Genomic DNA, 17,485 nt, shown 5'->3' with positions numbered 1-17,485 from the left:
GCAGCAGGAGGCCCCATTAGCTAACGTGGTGCTTCAGGTTAAGAACAGTTTCAGGTTAAGAACGGGGCTCCGGAACGAATTAAGTACTTAACCTGAGGTACCACTGTACTGTGCTTGACACCTGCTAAAAACATTTTTGTTTCGACAAGGCTACCCAAACGATGCGAGTTTTGATCTGTCTTTTGTCTGTGGGTGGTTTTTTAAAAACTTTTCAAAAGTTTTAAATTATGGCCGTTCACTTTCCTTAGTGATAATTTTATTGTTTTATCTTTCTTCATAAATTGCTCTGAGGTTTTTTGTTTTGTTTTTACAGTCAAGTGGTGTATCGATTTTATGAAATAAATAACAGGGATCTAGGTGACCTTCCACACAAGTGGTGGGTGGGATCAAAGGCAAGAGCGGGCGCAGCGATGGATCTGTCTCTCGCCTTTTGCAACAGCGGACTATATTCCAGCCACACACAACAGTCCGAGGCTGCTCCACGCACCGCCCTATTCTCCACGCAAGCTAGCAAGAGGCACAACCACAGCTCAGGGACCCACCTCAGCTCAGGGGGCGGAGCTGGGCCAGCAAGAGGCGTGGCCTCAGAGGGGGTGTGGCCTGGTGAGAGTCTCGAGGGCCAAATAGAGAGGCTTTGAGGGCCGCATTCAGCCACTAGACCTGAGATTTCCCAGCCCTACTCCCAATTTCAAGGGTACATTTTGCCTTTCACTCTGTTACACCCCCTTTTACTGTCAAACGGCTTAGTTATCAAACAAATTGGCTCCCGAATGCTGAAAACCCAGAAGTAAGTGTTCCAGTTTTCAAATGTTTTTCGGAAGCCAAACAGACTTCCGGAACAGATTAACTTCGAGAACCAAGGTATGAGTGTATTTGTATTTATCACTGGTTAAATTTATAGGCCGCCTTTTCCACACTCTAATATTCTATTATTCTATTCATTCCCAGTTTTTCCTCCAATTAGCTCAATACAGGGCCACACTTCTCTCCTCCCCCCCTTCCTATTTTATTGTTTATACCGTATTTTATGTTGTAGTTTTTTTGTAGCATCAATTAAGTGTATTAAATTTGTTGTTAGCTGCCCTGAGCCCGGTTTCCTGAACCGGGAAGGGCGGGGTATAAATAAAAAAATATTATTATTATTATTATTATTATTTTACCCTCACAACAACCCTGCGAGGTTGTGGAGGCATTCTGTTCTATTCATTTCCCGCCTTCCCTCCAAGGCAGCAAACTTGTTTTTTTCTCTCTTCCCCATCTCCCATTTCACCTGCACAACAGCCCTGCGAGGTTGTTCACCCAGTAATTGGCTACTGTGGTCATAGAGTGAGCTTCACGGGCCGGCATAGATTTGAACTCTGGTATATCCCAGAGCCTAGCCTGACACCCTTGGGGGGGATTGGATTCTGAAAAGTTCACGAGGGGGATGAAATTTTCACGCAGGGGGAAATTCCACAGCTCTTACCACAAATTGGCTTGCAAAATATATATATATCCCAGGAATTCCTAGTGATGTGCCAGCCCTGCACTCTGGCAGAACGTACAGTGGAGACCAGTCCATTTGGGCAAATGGGGTGCTTTTGGCCCAATAACCCCAGTCTGTCTTCAGCCAGCCCCTGCCAGCCTCTCCACTTTGCGGGGGGCGGCACTGACAGCCACCTTCCTCCTCCTTCCCCTTCACGTTTCCCTTGTAGAAATCAGCGGTGGCAAGAGGAGGGGACAAATTTGCAATGAATGGGTTCTGCAATTATTGGCTCCAGCTGTCACCTCTCTAAGAGTATCCCCTGTGTTGCAAAAGAGAAAACTCTGAACAACACGGCTAATAATGTATTAATGATAAATTTATAACATTACAGTGGTATCTCAAGTTAAGTACTTAATTCGTTCCGGAGGTCCGTTCTTAACCTGAAACTGTTCTTAACCTGAAGCACCACTTTAGCTAATAGGGCCTCCTGCTGCTGCCACGCCGTCGGAGCACGATTTCTGTTCTTATCCTGAAGCAAAATTCTTAACCTGAAGCACTATTTCTGGGTTAGCGGAGTCTGTAACCTGAAGCGTATGTAACCTGAGGTACCACTGTACCTTGTTTCACAATTCATAACCAGCAAACATGTAAAATGTGCATGGAGTCACAATTAATAGGAGTCAAATACAGTAGTACCTCAAGTTACATACGCTTCAGGTTACATTCACTGCAGGTTACAGACTCCACTAACCCAGAAATAGTACCTTGTGTTAGGGATGAGAACAGAAATCGGGCTCCAGCAGCGCAGTGGTAGTGGGAGGCCCCATTAGCTAAAGTGGTGATTCAGGTTAAGAACGGACCTCCGGAACGAATTAAGTACTTACCATGAGGTACCACTGTAAATGTTCCATGAACAGAAATATTAGGCGTAGTCAGTAACTATCAAAGAGCCCTTCCTGCCCGCGGACTGTTTTGCCAGAGTGGTGCATGCTCTGGTTATCTCTCGCTTGGACCACTGCAATGCGCTCTGCATGGGGCTACCTTTGAAGGTGACCCGGAAACTACAACTAATCCAGAATGCGGCAGCCAGACTGGTGACTGGGAGCGGCTGCCGAGACCACATAACACTGGTCCTGAAAGACCTATGTTGGCCCCCAGTACGTTTCCGAGCACAATTCAAAGTGTTGGTGCTGACCTTTCAAGCCCTAAATGGCCTCGGTCCAGTATACCTGAAGGAGCGTCTCCACACCCATCGTTCAGCCCGGACACTGAGGTCCAGCACCGAGGGCCTTCTGGCGGTTCCCTCACTGCGAGAAGCCAAGTTACAGGGAACCAGGCACAGGGCCTTTTTGGTAGTGGCACCCGCCCTGTGGAACGCCCTCCCACCAGATGTCAAAGAGAACAACAACTACCAGACGTTTAGAAGACATCTGAAGGCAGCCCTGTTCAGGGAAGCTTTTAATGTTTAATAGACTATTGTATTTTAATATTCTGTTGGAAGCCACCCAGAGTGGCTGGGGAAACCTAGCCAGATGGGTGGGGCATTAATAATAATAATAATAATAATAATAATAATAATAATAATAATAATTTATTATTAAGGCAAAAACCCTATCACTGCATATTTGCAGGATATTGACTGTTGAAAGGCTTTTCGCCTCCATCTCAGTGTTCTTTGATCGTTACTGACTACTTTTCAACATAACCAGCTCTGCTATTAGAGAGACTGAGGCGGCCGCCTCAGACGGCAAAAGCCCCTGGGCGGCAGCAGAAGCAGCAGCAGGATGGCATTGGAAACTGCTCCGGAATTTGCGGAGCGAAATGGGTGCCGATGCAGCGGGGAGGCAGAGGACTCTGTTGGTTGTGGACTCTCCTTCCTTGGAGGTTTTTAAACAGAGGTTGGGTGGCCGTCTGTCATGGATGCTTCAGTTGAGATTCCTGCATTGCAGGGAGGAAGAAGAAGAAGAGTTTGGATTTGATATCCCGCCTTTCACTCCCTTTAAGGAGTCTCAAAGCGGCTAACATTCTCCTTTCCCTTCCTCCCCCACAACAAACACTCTGTGAGGTGAGTGGGGCTGAGAGACTTCAGAGAAAAGTGTGACTAGCCCAGGGTCACCCAGCAGCTGCATGTGGAGGAGCGGGGAAGCGAACCCGGTTCACCAGATTACGAGACTACCGCTCTTAACCACTACACCACACTGGCTCTCAGGGGGTTGGACTAAATGACCGCCAGGGTCCCTTCTGACTCTGCAGTTCAGTGATTCTATGAAGCAGTGGCAACAGGCAGAACAGCAGCACATCTGCTTTTCAAGATTATTCCATTCAGTGTCTGTCAGGTGTGCTTGCAGGAGCCAGGCCCTGTGACCAGTAGGGCTTCTCAGGACTGGGGCCTTCCTAAGTTTGATTTTTATCCACCCTGGCCAAGGTGCTGGAGAATATGGCACAATGGGCAGCCTTCGCAGTGAGTTTGACATGTTAACAAACTTATTTCTCTCCCAAAACACACACCCCCAAAGATGGAAAGGGGCTAAATGCAATCCTCTCTGTCTGGCGCTGAGAATTCTCCCCTGAGTGGGCAAGAAAAATTGATGGACTATGCAGAATTGGCAAAACTGACATATAAGCTAAGGGACAAAGATAACTGTGACTTTAAAGATGAATGGGAACCCTTTGCAAATTATTTGAAGACGCAACAAAGCGAATTGGACTCCTTGGCTGGCTTTGAATAAACATTCACAAACTTTTTATTGATAATAATCAGCTAAATAGTTTGAGGATCTATACAACTGCGTAACATGCAGAAAACAGCACTTTTAGAGAAATCAAAGACTGGAACTGATGGAAGTTGGGGGTGGGGGGGTTCTGTGGGGGGAGGGAGGAAAAATGGTGGGAAAATAAGGATGATATGTTTCTGGATAATATGTTTTGTTTTAATTTTGAATAAAAAAGTTATTAAATGAGAGAGAGAGAGAGAGAGAGAGAGAGAGAGAGAGAGAGAGAGAGAGAGGGAGAGAAAATTCTCCCCTAAGCTGCACCCATCCCTGGCCCTGGCTTCACACCCTCCTTGAAGGCTTTTGCCCAGCTGGAATGTGCCCTTGAACCCCGAACATTCCTCTTTCTTGTCTGGGTGGAGAGCAAAGAGGGGCGTATGCAGGAGTGCATGTGCAGAAACTAGCCTGCTGTTCGGATGTAAACATTCACATGCATTGCTCTGGTCATTGTTGCCTCTGGCCCCTGGGAGGTTGTGCAGAAGGAAATGTGGCCCTCAGGCTGGAAAATGCGTTTTCAGGATGCTCAGGTGCCGTTTAGAAATTTCGTGCCCAGCCATTGCCTGGCTAAGTTGCTGGCAAAGAAATAGCCAGGAGGTGGCGCTGCAACCCCGGCCATGTGGAAAATGCCACCGGGATTGTGTGCTTATTCCAGGAAGGTCTGTGTATATTTGGAAAAAGCAGTACTAAAAAGCCGACACATCACCTTGCCAACAAAGGTCCATATAGTTCAAGCTATGGTTTTCCCAGTAGTGATGTATGGAAGTGAGAGCTGGACCAGAAAGAAGGCTGATCGCCGAAGAATTGATGCTTTTGAATTCTGGTGCTGGAGGAGACTCTTGAGAGTCCCATGGACTGCAAGAAGATCAAACCTGCAAGAAGATCAAATTTATAATGCAGTTCTCCAATCAAAAAGGGTCTGCAAAAAAATGGGTACATCAGCCTGGCAAACTTGGAACTATGCATGGCAGTCAAATAACTCCAATATGTTTTCTATATACGGAGACAACTTTAATTCTCACCTCCCCACCCACCCCTCCACCATTGATGATTTGGACTTTGTATGCAATTATACTAATTTGCATGGTTTTTCACTTCTGCTTTTCATATATTATTTTTCGTTTCTTGTTATAATTGTCCTCTCTGTTCTGTGCGAACTGAAATTAAAAAATGGTGCGTATTAGGGGAAAGCATGCATTTCAAAACGCATGTATTAGTGGAAATAACATGCCACACTTAGGGAAAACTGCTTGTGAAAATTGTGTACAATTGGGCAGAATAGTGCATAGAAATGCATATAATTTTTGAGAAACCGGGGCTAAAATGCTGGCAAGTTTCCATGAGTACGCTTGGAAATGAAACTGACAAATCGATGCAGATACGTGGTGGAATTAAATTGAACCCGGAACAAGGAGAAGTTAGGAGAAACCGAAACGGACCGATCGGCCCATCCCTGTGGTGTGGATCTCTCGAGTTTTGCAAAACAGAAAGGTTGTTTGGGGGAAAAGGCAGCTCAGGCCTGTAGCCAGAAAATTTTGTGGATGCCAAAGAACAAAGGGAGCATCAAGGAATGGAACGGAGTAGCCAAAATATTATAACCGGAGCCTTCACTTAAAAGAAACAGGGAATGCAATGCAAGAATTCTCTTGCACTGTTTTGACCCTTTGGAGATTTCCCCTGCGAAGCTCTTCCAGCAGTGAAGAACCTCAGGCCTGGAGGGCCGAATGCGGCCCTTCCAAGCCTCTCTATCTGGGGGGTTTGTGTGTGTTTGTGTTGAAATCAGCCTCCTCTACAAAATTCACATGGTTTGCTCCGCCCCTTTTTTCTTTGGCCCTGCCCACCATGGCCATGTGATCACGGGGCGTCTGCCCAGAAGGGAACGCATCCCTCGGGGGGGGGGGGTGCGCCATACCCTTGAGCGAAAGTCGCAAGAGCTGAGCCAATAGCAAAGGTCCCCCCCAAAACCTGGTTAAATTGGTTATGTGTGCCACCAAAGCAGCCAGAATTCTGTATGCACATAAATGGAAAGAAGTTCCAATAATTAAAGAGGAGCGGACCTTGAAATTATTGGACTATGTGGAGATGGAGAAACTGACGTCGAAAATAAGACACCAAGAAGGAGAAACACGTGCAGAAAAACGGAGGCCCTTTTCTGATTAGTTGAGAAAATATTATAGTCAAATGAAATCACAGGGCCATAGCTGTCAACTTTCAGATTTGAAAATAAGGGATCAGCAGCCTCACCTGTCCCGGGGACAGTCTACGGGATATCTAACAATCCGGGATAGCAGCAGGAAGCAGTGGGAAATGGTGCTGGAATAAGGGAATTTCCCGCAAAAAAGGGAAGGTTGACAGCTATGCACAGGACTTGAAATATAGGCAAAGGAATAAGAATGATAAAGGAATGCAATGTAAGATTTATGTGCTCAGTAGTGGCATCTGCCCATCATATGTCAAGGTAATAAACAACTACCTGACTTTTAGAAGACATCTGAAGGCAGCCCTGTTTAGGGAAGTTTTAATATCTGAAGTTTTATTCTGCTTTTAGTCCTCTGTTGGGAGCCGCCCAGAGTGGCTGGGGAAACCAAAATAATAAAAATATGATAATTATTATTATGCTTTAGATAAATATTACATATATGGCAGTAGGTGAAAGATTTGAATAGAAACCTCATGGAAGGAAGTCAAAATCTTAAGGGAATATTGCATTGAAATTGAATTCGTTGAATTGTTTGAAAACTAATAAAAAATAGGGGGGCAGGGAACCAAAGGTGTCCTTGCAAGCTACCGGTACTTTGCTCCCTCCCTTCAGTTCAGGCGCTTGGGTTGTTAAATTTCAATGACCCGTCTTGCCCAACCATAACAGCCAAACGATGTTTCCCCCTCAAATTTGGCTGCACTGTGACGTCAAAAGACTCTGGAGCTCACACTTTTATCGCTTTATTCATCTCATATTTGCAATGGGTGTGGAAAGGGCCTCTGGGTGATACAGAGACTGGTCTTGAAATGTTTTAACAAGGTTCTTTTATTTATTCTGACTCCTGTTCCCTCCGCCGTCCCCAGACAGGTATGATTAAGTGTTCCGTGCACTTTCAGGACTCCTTGCCCTTTGTACGAGCCCATGATCTTCCAGGCACGAGGCTCAGACCCGAGCCAGGATTCGCATGCGCCCGTTCCCAGCGGGGGCTGGACACAGCCCTGGTGGCTGGTCTCCCTCAATAGCCTTGCTATTAATTTCCTGCATTTCCATCCCACTAAAAAGGAGGTCAAGGTGTCTTGAACCTTCCATCATTGGATGTCGGCCATTTCCTGTGTTTACGAGAGAAAGACTTTCCCCTATTCTTCTCCACCATAGAAGAGAGATAGATAATTTATTACGGTCGGAGACCAGCTTATAAAACACACTTGGGGGTACAATCCCAGACGGAAAACAAACATTTAAAACAATGTACAGCAATAAATTTAAAATTTGTAAATGCGATAAGCATATAGACACTTAAAACTTTAAGATAAGCTGCCGCAGGGAGCTGACCCAGAGTCACCCATGGAACCGAGTTTGGGGATTTTCTTAACGAACTAGTTTGGATTGGGGGATGGTCTGCGCCCACAGATGTGTACACAGAATCTGGCGACCATCTGGGTCGTCTTAGGATCTTTGCCTAACAAGAAAAGGTCAATTTTTGCTTTTCCGGGAGGTCAGCGAACCTCACCAGTAGGGGATCAATGGTCTCACTACTGCCTCTTCATAAAAGGGACAGCTAAAGAACAAGTGCTCTGGGCTTCCTATCTCTCCCAATGAACAGGCGCAAAGTTTCTGAGCATACGGGATTTTTTTAAAGGATCCTTCCAGGACCTGCGAGGGCAGAGCCGAGCTTCAGGCGAGTGTAAAGGCCCTTCTTGCATTTTTGGATACGAGAAAGAAGAGATATGCTGCCGGTGTGGCTATATATCTCTCGATTTCTCCAATTTTATAGTCGGGGCACCTTGAGCAGTCCTGTTGTCTCTCGGTGTCTATGATTCTTTGCCTGACCATAGCTTTTGCCTGGCCCAACCCCAGGCTTAGAAGGGCTTGAGGGTCAAAACCCAGTTCCTGAAGTGTGTTCAGGACTGCTGTCTGCCAGCCTGACTGGAACTGGTCGCAGAGGATCAGTGGGGGTATTCCTCGGGGGAGCAAATTCAACGTCAGCCATTTGTAGATTGATGTTAGGTGGATATAAGCCTCCACTCTCATCATCCCTGTTTCTAGTGTAACCCATGCGTTTGAAACACATCTGGGGACTTGTAGGAGAGCTCTAAGGAGTTTGGATTGAACTCTCTCAAGGGAGGAGAAAGCAGAGGAAGGCGGGCCCAGAAAGGATCCATAAAGGAGCCGCACCGTAGAATTGTAGAATTGGAAGGGACCCAAAGGGGCATCTAGTCCACTGATGCCTTTCTGCAAATACTGAGTACAATATGGGTATGTCTTTAAGTTAACATCTTACATTAAAAATCTGACAGTACCAAACTATCGAAGGCTTTTCACCAAAGCCAGACTAAACGTCTTTCCTTCTGCAGTGTTGGATGGCCGGTTGAGAGGAGTTCCCTACCAGGACAGACTTTGCTCGTGTGCTCAAGACATCGATTCCATAAAACATATTTTGTTGCATTGTGCAAAATATGAGCAAGCCAGGGCTGAACTGATACTACCCTTGCTGGTACCTTTCCCAGGAAAAATCAGAGGCTCACTATGTCAGGTTCCTATTGGAAGACCGGACAAATACTAGAACATTAGCAGTGGCAAAGTTTTTATCGGTGGTTGCAAGAACAAATAATCCCTATATTCTGAACAAAATGCTTGTTTAACCTGGAGGTAGGCTGTATGAATTGTGTATTGCTTTGTAATGATGTGTTGGGTCTCTGGACCGTAATAAAGATTGATGATGATGATGATGTTAGCTCAGTCGGCGAGAGCGTGGTGCTGATAACGTCGAGGTTGCAGGTTCGATCCCTGCATGTGAGATAGCTGCATGTTCCTGCATCGCAGGGGGTGGGACTAGATGAACCCCTGTCCCTTCCAACTCTACAATTCTACCATTCTCCTCCAGGGATCCTCTTTTCCAGCCCAGCGACTTTCTTTTTTTTATTTTAAGATTTTTATTAAAGTTTCAAACATTTTATAAAAACAAAACTAAACAATACAATAATACAAACAAACAGACAAAAATAAAAACAAGTATAATTTCAGTCCCTTATTTTCTTATAACTTACTTCCCCGACTTCCTCATACCTCCCCTTTCTGTATTCCAATTTCTAATTTATTAATTCAGCAAATCCTTTCCCTTATTTTTCATTTAATTTTTAGTCTCTCTTTTCTTTTTTACTTATCCATTACAGCTGGAAACCACATATTTTCTAAACCAACGTCATTCTAACATTCATTAATTTTACAGTATTTCTTAAGATAGTCCTTAAATTTCTTCCAATCTTCTTCCGCTGTCTCTTTCCCCTGGTCTCGGATTCTGCCAGTCATCTCTGCCAGTCCCATATAATCTATCACCTTCATCTGCCATTCTTCCAAGGTGGGTAGATCTTGTGTCTTCCAGTACTTTGCGGTGAGTATTCTTGCTGCTGTTGTAGCATACATAAAGAATGTTCTATCCTTCTTTGGCACCAATTGGCCGACAATGCCCAAAAGAAAGGCCTCTGGTTTCTTCACCCAGCGACTTTCACTACGTCTCATGGGAGGGGACATCGTAGTTTAACTATGCGCTGGCCGGGTGAAGCAGCAGCAAAATATGTGGCAGCAATCCAGCTGCTACCCGAATGTAACTCTGACACACCGTGACACTCTCACAAGGAAAGACACTGTGTGAAAAAGATTTATTACTGAAATGAGATCATCCACCTAGCTGCCTAAAAATAGCATCCATAGGATTTAAGTTCCTTTTATTGGTTTTTTAAATTTGTTTAACACCCTTGATCTTACTTCCTCTTCCTAGAAGGGATGAAATTTAACTTGGCTTGCCACGCTGCTGGAAGGAGTTGAAAGGTGACGGGTTTCTCGCCATTATAGAATTGTAGTAGGGACCCTGAAGGACTCATACTTAATCTGTTAATGTTTTGCAGCCCTGGGAGGGCGGTGGCAGATTTAGTCACGACAAAGGAAAAGAAAGTGTACGTCAAGGAGCCACCGCAATATCCTCCTTTCTCTTGGTAGCTGCTGTTCATTTTCCCCATGCATCATGTGTTTGCAGAGGGGTGTGGCCGAAAATAAGGCCATTTTTCCCACCGCTGCCCTGCTCCTCTGCCTCTGTTTCCTGGCATGCTGGCAGCTCCCTTGCCAAACTAGAGGTCAAACAATTTATTTATTTATTTATTTATTTTGGGGGGGGGAGCTGTCTCAGCCTTCTGCCTGGCTCACGAGCTTTCCAGAAGCAGGCACCTGTCCCCTGTCAGAGACAGGGTGCTTGGGCAAACGAAACTTTGGTCCGACTGAGCGAGAGTGAGGCGTTTTCCGTGGCATGCCAGTCTATCAGTATCTGTTAGTCATCATAATAGTTGAAGTCAGAGCCTCCCTACCCAGAAGCATTCTACCTCCAGAAAACAGTTTGGGCTTGGGCTTGGGGGCAGTGAAGAACAGCTGTGGGTGATCCAGGAAGCATCTGTCAGTGTGAATCTGGATGCTGGACTGGACAGAACTTGGTCTGACTGAGCAAATAAAGTCTTCCATGCCTCAACACTGCTGTTATTTTACTGGCCATTTCGCCATAATATAAACAGTGGGCCTGGAGAGAACATAAAACCATAAACAGACCATAAAAATGAAATAAACATGAAATAAAAGCAGCAGCATCTATGCTCGAAATAAGGGGAAATTGCCTGGCAATACTTCCTCCTTCTGTAAAGGTTCTTCTCCGCTCCTGTGTTCTTGCAGCAAACAGAATGAGTTTGGGGTGCGCTGTGCGCAGGCTCAGCAGTTAAAAGCGCCCACTGGGTTTGTGGAAGGGGTATAGGAAAGGGTAGGCAACTTGGAGTCCTGGGGGCACATGTGGCCCTCGGCCTAATTCCAAAAGTGATCGGTTCAGGCTTCTGGAGAAAACGCATCTTTTTCTTTCCTGTCAGCCTGCTGGGCAGAGAGGAAGGAAGAGAAGTAATGATGGAAGGACATGAGAGGATGTTTGAAAGAGAAAGGGGGAAATGGGACACTAGGGGAGAGGGGAACTTGTTGGAGGCTGAGACCCCTCTGGCTTCTTCACCAGCCGGACTCAGACCTGCCTCTTGGCCTCCCTCCTCTTCTGCCTCCACTTCTGCCTCTGATTCTGAACTGCTCTCTGCCAGAGACTCTCCCTGCTCACTAAACCCTGTTGCCTCTTCAGCTTCCGACACATTCTGCTCTGAGTCTTCTTCTCATTGTCCCACCACCAGTCTCTGGGCTCTGAACTGCCTTCCCTGGGCTGGTTTCTTCTACCTCCCCTCTGCATCCAGACCGTCCAGTGCCGGATTTACCTATAAGCTAAACAAGCTATAGCTTAGGACCCCACTCTCTTGGGGGTCCCCAAAAAGTTTAAAGGGAAAAAACCCTGGATGTACATTTCCAAAATATAAGATAAAGAACAAATAAAATAAAAGCTATACACAGCAACAGTGTTTTGTGTTGTGTAGGCTCCTGTGTTGTAAGAAATGGGCCCTGCCTGCTAGCCTCCTTCCTAAAATATCACTGGTTTGCTCATTTCCATATATAGGGTGCCTTAAAAAATGGTAAAGGACCCCTGACAGTTAAGTCCAGTCGTGAACGACTCTGGGGTTGTAGTGCTCATCTCGCTTTACTGGCCGAGAGAGCCGACGTTTGTCCGCAGACAGTTTTTCCGGGTCATGTGACCAGCATGACCAAGCTGCTTCTGGCGAAACCAGAGCAGCACACGGAAATGCTGTTTACCTTCCTGCTGGAGCGGTACCTATTTATCTACTTGCACTTTGACGTGCTTTCGAACTGCTAGGTTGGCAGCAATAGGGTGCCTACATTCTGCTATTTATAATTATTAGTAGTTTGCATTATTTCATGTTACAGCAAGTTTCTAGAGACTAGGTTATGAGTCTTTGTAAATTGTGTTTCTAAAGGAACTTTTGTTATTGCCAAATGCCAATGTGTTTGCATTACTAAGTTTGTTATGAATAAAAAATCATTTCAAGTTAGAGCTTAATAATTGTATTTCACTATTTATATACTTCTTCTTAATTGTGTTTCAATTCAAAAATTACTTTGATAAAATAAATATTTTGTTATGTGCAAATGGCTTTAGATACCTATTAGGTCCATAAATAACCATATAGCATATAATATAAAAGGTAAAGGGACCCCTGACCATTAGGTCCAGTCGTGGGGTTGCAGCACTCATCTTGCTTTATTGGCCGAGAGAGCCGGCATACAGTTTCTGGGTCATGTGGCCAGCATGACTAAGCCGCTTCTGGCGAACCAGAGCAGCACACGGAAACGCCGTTTACCTTCCCGCCGGAGCGGTACCTATTTATCTACTTGCATTTTGATGTGCTTTCGAACTGCCAGGTTGGCAGGAGCAGGGACCGAGCAACGGGAGCTCACCCTGTTGCTCGGATTCAAACCGCCGACCTTCTGATCGGCAAGTCCTAGGCTCTGTGGTTTAACCCACAGCGCCACCCTAGCATATAATATATTCAACACAAAAAACAGGACAGCTGGACATATAAAGGGTCCCATTACCTTCATTAGCTTAGGGCTCCATCAAACCTAAATCCAGCCCTGAGCCTGTCCACGGCATTGCAGCTGTTTGAGAGAGCATGTTCTTCGCCCCATTGAATGAAGATGTTATGCATGCAGGGAAGAACAATGAAGGGCAGGTAGGGGACAAAGAGACTGACAGCATCATGCCATGGCCCATCGATAGTGAAAGGCCACAGGGAATGCAGGGCCCTGGAAGCAACGGAGGGATGTTTTCTCGGTAAATAACATCATTTTACAAAGGCACCCAACCGCTCGGCCTCAAAGATTCCTGATTGCACAGTCTCTGAACAGGTTGTGCAAATTCTGAATCTATTTCTGGAATTCAGAGACAGACGCTGTGGGAGAGATTGCCGCCTCTGCTTCTTTTTGGTTTTGCGGTCCATGGGGCATAGGGAGGAGCAGGGAATCTTTTCCCCCAGGTGATTCCAGCAACTGGCATTCAGCGGCAGTCTCCCTGGACTCCAATAAGGCTCAAGAAGGTGCCATTAATCACCTAAAACAGTGGGAAATTGTTTCTGCAAGTGCCTGTCCACTGGCCTGGCCTTTACCAAAGCAAGACTGAATTTCAGTGAGAAAAGGAGGCAGGAAATTTGGGGTGTCAAGGGGTGGGGGAAAGGCTGCAGCTCCATGTCCCGACAGTGGAGGCAGAGAGTGTTTCTGAGCACATGAGTGGCTCCCCTTCACCCCAGAGAAATCCCTTCACCCATCATCAAGGAAGGACTAACCCCAAGGCCAAAAAAAAAGGCACACAAGAAACTCAAGGATCACGCCAACGTTTGCTTTTGCTTGAAAGGAACACAAAAGAAATTCAGTTCTGCTAACCAAACCTTTCTTTCCCCCTTTTCTCTGCGTGAACAAAGTTCATTTAGAGAGCAGGAGGTTACTCAGCAGGCCCACAAAAGCTCCTGCTTTTATATATATATTATTTATATAAATGAAATTCCTGATGCAATCACTTGATCAGATTACATACCAGTCCATTACTGGTAAACCAGGCTTTGTTTTTTCATTGTTCAATTTCAGCTGGGAGAACTTCCCTAACTAGCCGAGAAAACTCTTTGAAAGAGGTCCTGCCGCCAAGATCGGCAGCTTTCCTCCAGCCCCTCCGCCAAGGCCCACATTCCCCGGATCTGTCCGGGGCCACATGTCAACTGTGGATAGAGTATCGGACCTGGGAGAGAGATCTGGGTTCAAATCTCCGCTTGGCAATGACGTTCACTGGGGCCAGTCACTGTCTCTCAGACTACCTAACCTACCTCAGGGGGTGGTTGTGAGGATAAAATGGGGGTGAAGAGAAGCAGGTGCGCCATCTTTAAACTCCTTGGAGAAAAAGGTGGGATATAAATGCAATAAAATAAATAAGACACAGGGGAGCAGAGACTTCTGATTTAGTCCCGGAATGTCCCTATTTCCTCTGCTGGTGCTGCTGCCACCAAATTTGGGGAGGAGGGTGAGCCAGCATTTGTCCTGAGCAGCGGTGATGATGGAGCATCCCATTGCCTCTCCGTGGCCGCTGCTCCCGGCCTCCTCCCTTGGCCCCTGGAGACCAGGTGAGGAGGAAGGAGAGGTTGATGCTGCCTCCCAGGGCCAGGCCCACGTGAAGCACTGGCTCTGAGGGGCAGGCAGAGGGCAGGGCCACCCTGAGCAGGAAGAAAGGAGGCGCAGAGCGGAATGCAAGGAGTCAGTGTGGTGTAGTGGTTAAGAGCGGTGGACTCGTAATCTGGTGAACCGGGTTCGCTTCCCCGCTTTTCCACATGCAGCTGCTCGGTGACCTTGGGCGACCTCGGTGACTTCTCTGAAGTCTCTCAGCTCCACTCACCTCACAGAGTGTTTGTTGTGGGGGAGGAAGGGAAAGGAGAATGTGAGCCGCTTTGAGACTCCTTAGGGTAGTGATAAAGCGGGATATCAAATCCAAACTCTTCTTGATTTTTTAAAAAAACGCTTTGGGCATCCGCGTCTAATCTTGCCCCTTTCTAAAAAAGATTTACAGTGGTACCTTGGGCTACAGACGCTTCAGGTTACAAACACTTCAGGTTACAGACTCCGCTAACCCAGAAATAGTACCTTGGGTTAAGAACTTTGCTTCAGGACGAGAACAGAAATCGCACGACAGCAGCGGGAGGCCCCATTCGTTAAAGTGGTACCTCAGTTTAAGAACAGTTTCAGGTTAAGAACGGACCTCCAGAATGAATTAAGTTCTTAACCTGAGGCACCACTGTATTGGTGTGTGCTTTTCTTTGTATAAATCTACTGAAGTAAAAAAATAACTAATACTGGGATTAAGCGGGTCTTTCTCTAGGACGGCGGAGGGCGTCTGTGCTGTGCCCCATTGGCTCAGTGGCAGTGGCACTTGCCCATCTTCTGATAGGAAATGTTCTGCAGGGAGCGGGGGGGGGCAAAAATTGGGGGTTGAGGAGGGTCAGTCGGTGGGGAGTGAGAAATATCACTATTTTAATCTGAGAATTTTTGGAGGGTATGCTGTTCTCTCACCAGAGGCTGCCTTTTCCTTAGAGGTGTGGGAAGTATGGTTCTTGCCAGCGGCGGAGCTTGCCACTAGGACACCCTGAGCAGCACACATGCCGTGCACCCAGGGGCAGAGCAAGCCACTGGGGGGCCAATCCGCCGGGGGGGGCGATCCCAGTGCGGCGACGTGTTCCACCAGGGGAATTTCGTCACCCCGCTCAGGGATGACACTTAGGGCAGACCGCCCCCACCACACACCCCTTCCTATGCCCCTGGTTCTTACATGTACTGAGTTGAATAGGATCCAAAATGCAGCAGTCTGATTGGTCCTAGAACAATAGGATCCAAAATGCAGCAGTCTGATTGGTCCTAGAACAATAGGATTCAGAATGCAGCAGTCTGATTGGTCCTAAAACAATGCAGCAGTATGATTGGTCTGCAGGAGTCACCCAATCCAGCTCCAGATGGAAGTGAATCCAATACCTGATTGGCCTACAGGAGAATTCCAGAATTAGCCAATCACGTGCAGCCCATTGTGTAAATAATGTATATAAAGCAGATACTTTGGGGGGGACTTTCATTCCTCCTCACCACTATGAGCTGAATAAAGAGCATGAAATCCACTCTCGACTCCGAGTATATTTCACATGTCATCATCGGCCATCGTACAGTTGGTGCGAGAAAGGTGTGAGGGGCCTCAGGCCTGGGAGGCAAATGTGGCCCTCCAGGCCTTTCCACCTGGCCCTCAGGATTCTCCCCAGGCCACACCCTTCAGCAGCCCTGCTTTTCATCCTCCGTGAGTGTTTCTGCCTGGCTGGAATGTGCCTCTAAACCCCGATCATGCCACTTCGCTTGCCAGGATGCAGGGCAGAGAGCGCTATGTGGCCTACCATACAAAGAGAAAAGTTTGTATTTGATGCAGCTCTCAGGAGGGCTGTCCAGCATGGGATGCAGCTTTGCAAAAAGATTCCCCCACCGATGCAAAGGAAGAGGCTTTTTGATTGGGTGCTGGACCAATTCAGTTACCTGCGAAGGGACGTCGCTTTGAAATTCTGAGCAGAGCGGAGGGTGGATGGTTACTGGTAGCCCAGAAAATTCTATCAAGGTGTGGCAACAGCTATACAAAGCCACACAGATATTTTATCTAGGTGATAAGGAAGTAGAGAAAGTGTCCAAAATGCTTCTGTGGGGCGTGCCGGCCACAAAGCCATGAAAGACATTTTACACCACCTGTTCCCAGCAATGCTATAAGGAGCTACTGCGTCACGTGAACAATAACCTCTCCCCCTCCCACAAACGTACCCTTTTTGCATGCTCCGTAGAGGCTGGATGAGCAAATAAGGGCTGTCCAGCCACAAGGAGGCCTGAGAGCTTTGCCTCAGGTGCCAAATCTGGGCACGATTTAGAGGGGCACCTTTTGGGCAGGGTCACCAGAGGACAGATAGAGGTTGTCAGTGCCAGGCACCCTCAGCCCAACATGGTCAATGCTGCCCTCGTCCAGCAGCAGTGAAACACTTCCATAAGGACATAAAAAGTGTTTGCTGGATCAGGCCCATCTAGTCCAACATCCCATTCTCACAGTGGCCAGCCTGTGGGAAACCCGCAAGCAGGATTTGAAGACAAAAGCCCTCTGCCCTCCTGCATTTTCCAGGAACTGGTACTGAAAAGCATTACTGCCTCCGGCCATCAATAACTTCTTCCTCCATGAATTTGTCCAGTCCTCTTTAAGCCACCCTAGCTGGTGGTTATCACTGCAGTGGCGTAGCAAGCCCAGGTGGTACCCGGTGCAGAAATCTTTTTGTTACCCCGCACCCACATCGACAGCTCGGGATAGGCTTGGGAATCACAGGTGGGCGCCGAATGTCCGCCCCCCTTTCCCACGCCTCTGCACCCCACCCCCGCGATTCCCAAGTACAGTGGTGCCCCGCAAGACGAACCCCTCGCAAGACGGAAAACCCGCTAGACGAAAGGGTTTTCCGTTTTGGAGGCGCTTCGCAAAACGAATTTCCCTATGGGCTTGCTTCGCAAGACGAAAATGTCTTGCGAGTTCCT

General features: G+C 47.0%; 1 protein-coding gene across 1 annotated transcript in view; it reads right to left on the bottom strand.

The window, feature by feature from the left end:
• Window positions 1-3,081: 3,081 nt before the first annotated feature.
• LOC309358626 (uncharacterized protein) overlaps window positions 3,082-17,485 on the bottom strand; it is a 43,017-nt gene continuing 28,613 nt past the window's right edge. Inside the window, exon 8 of the mRNA XM_081891984.1 lies at window positions 3,082-3,403. Coding sequence (XP_081748110.1) covers window positions 3,380-3,403 — 24 coding nt within the window. The 3' untranslated portion in view covers window positions 3,082-3,379. The remainder of the gene's footprint in view (window positions 3,404-17,485) is intronic.

The sequence above is a fragment of the Podarcis melisellensis genome, assembly GCF_964234715.1.
Source record: "Podarcis melisellensis genome assembly, chromosome: 16".
In the NCBI taxonomy this organism is placed as follows: Eukaryota; Metazoa; Chordata; class Lepidosauria; order Squamata; family Lacertidae; genus Podarcis; species Podarcis melisellensis.
The sequence above is the reverse complement of the archived record's forward strand: the minus strand, read 5'-3'. Positions and strand labels throughout refer to the sequence as shown.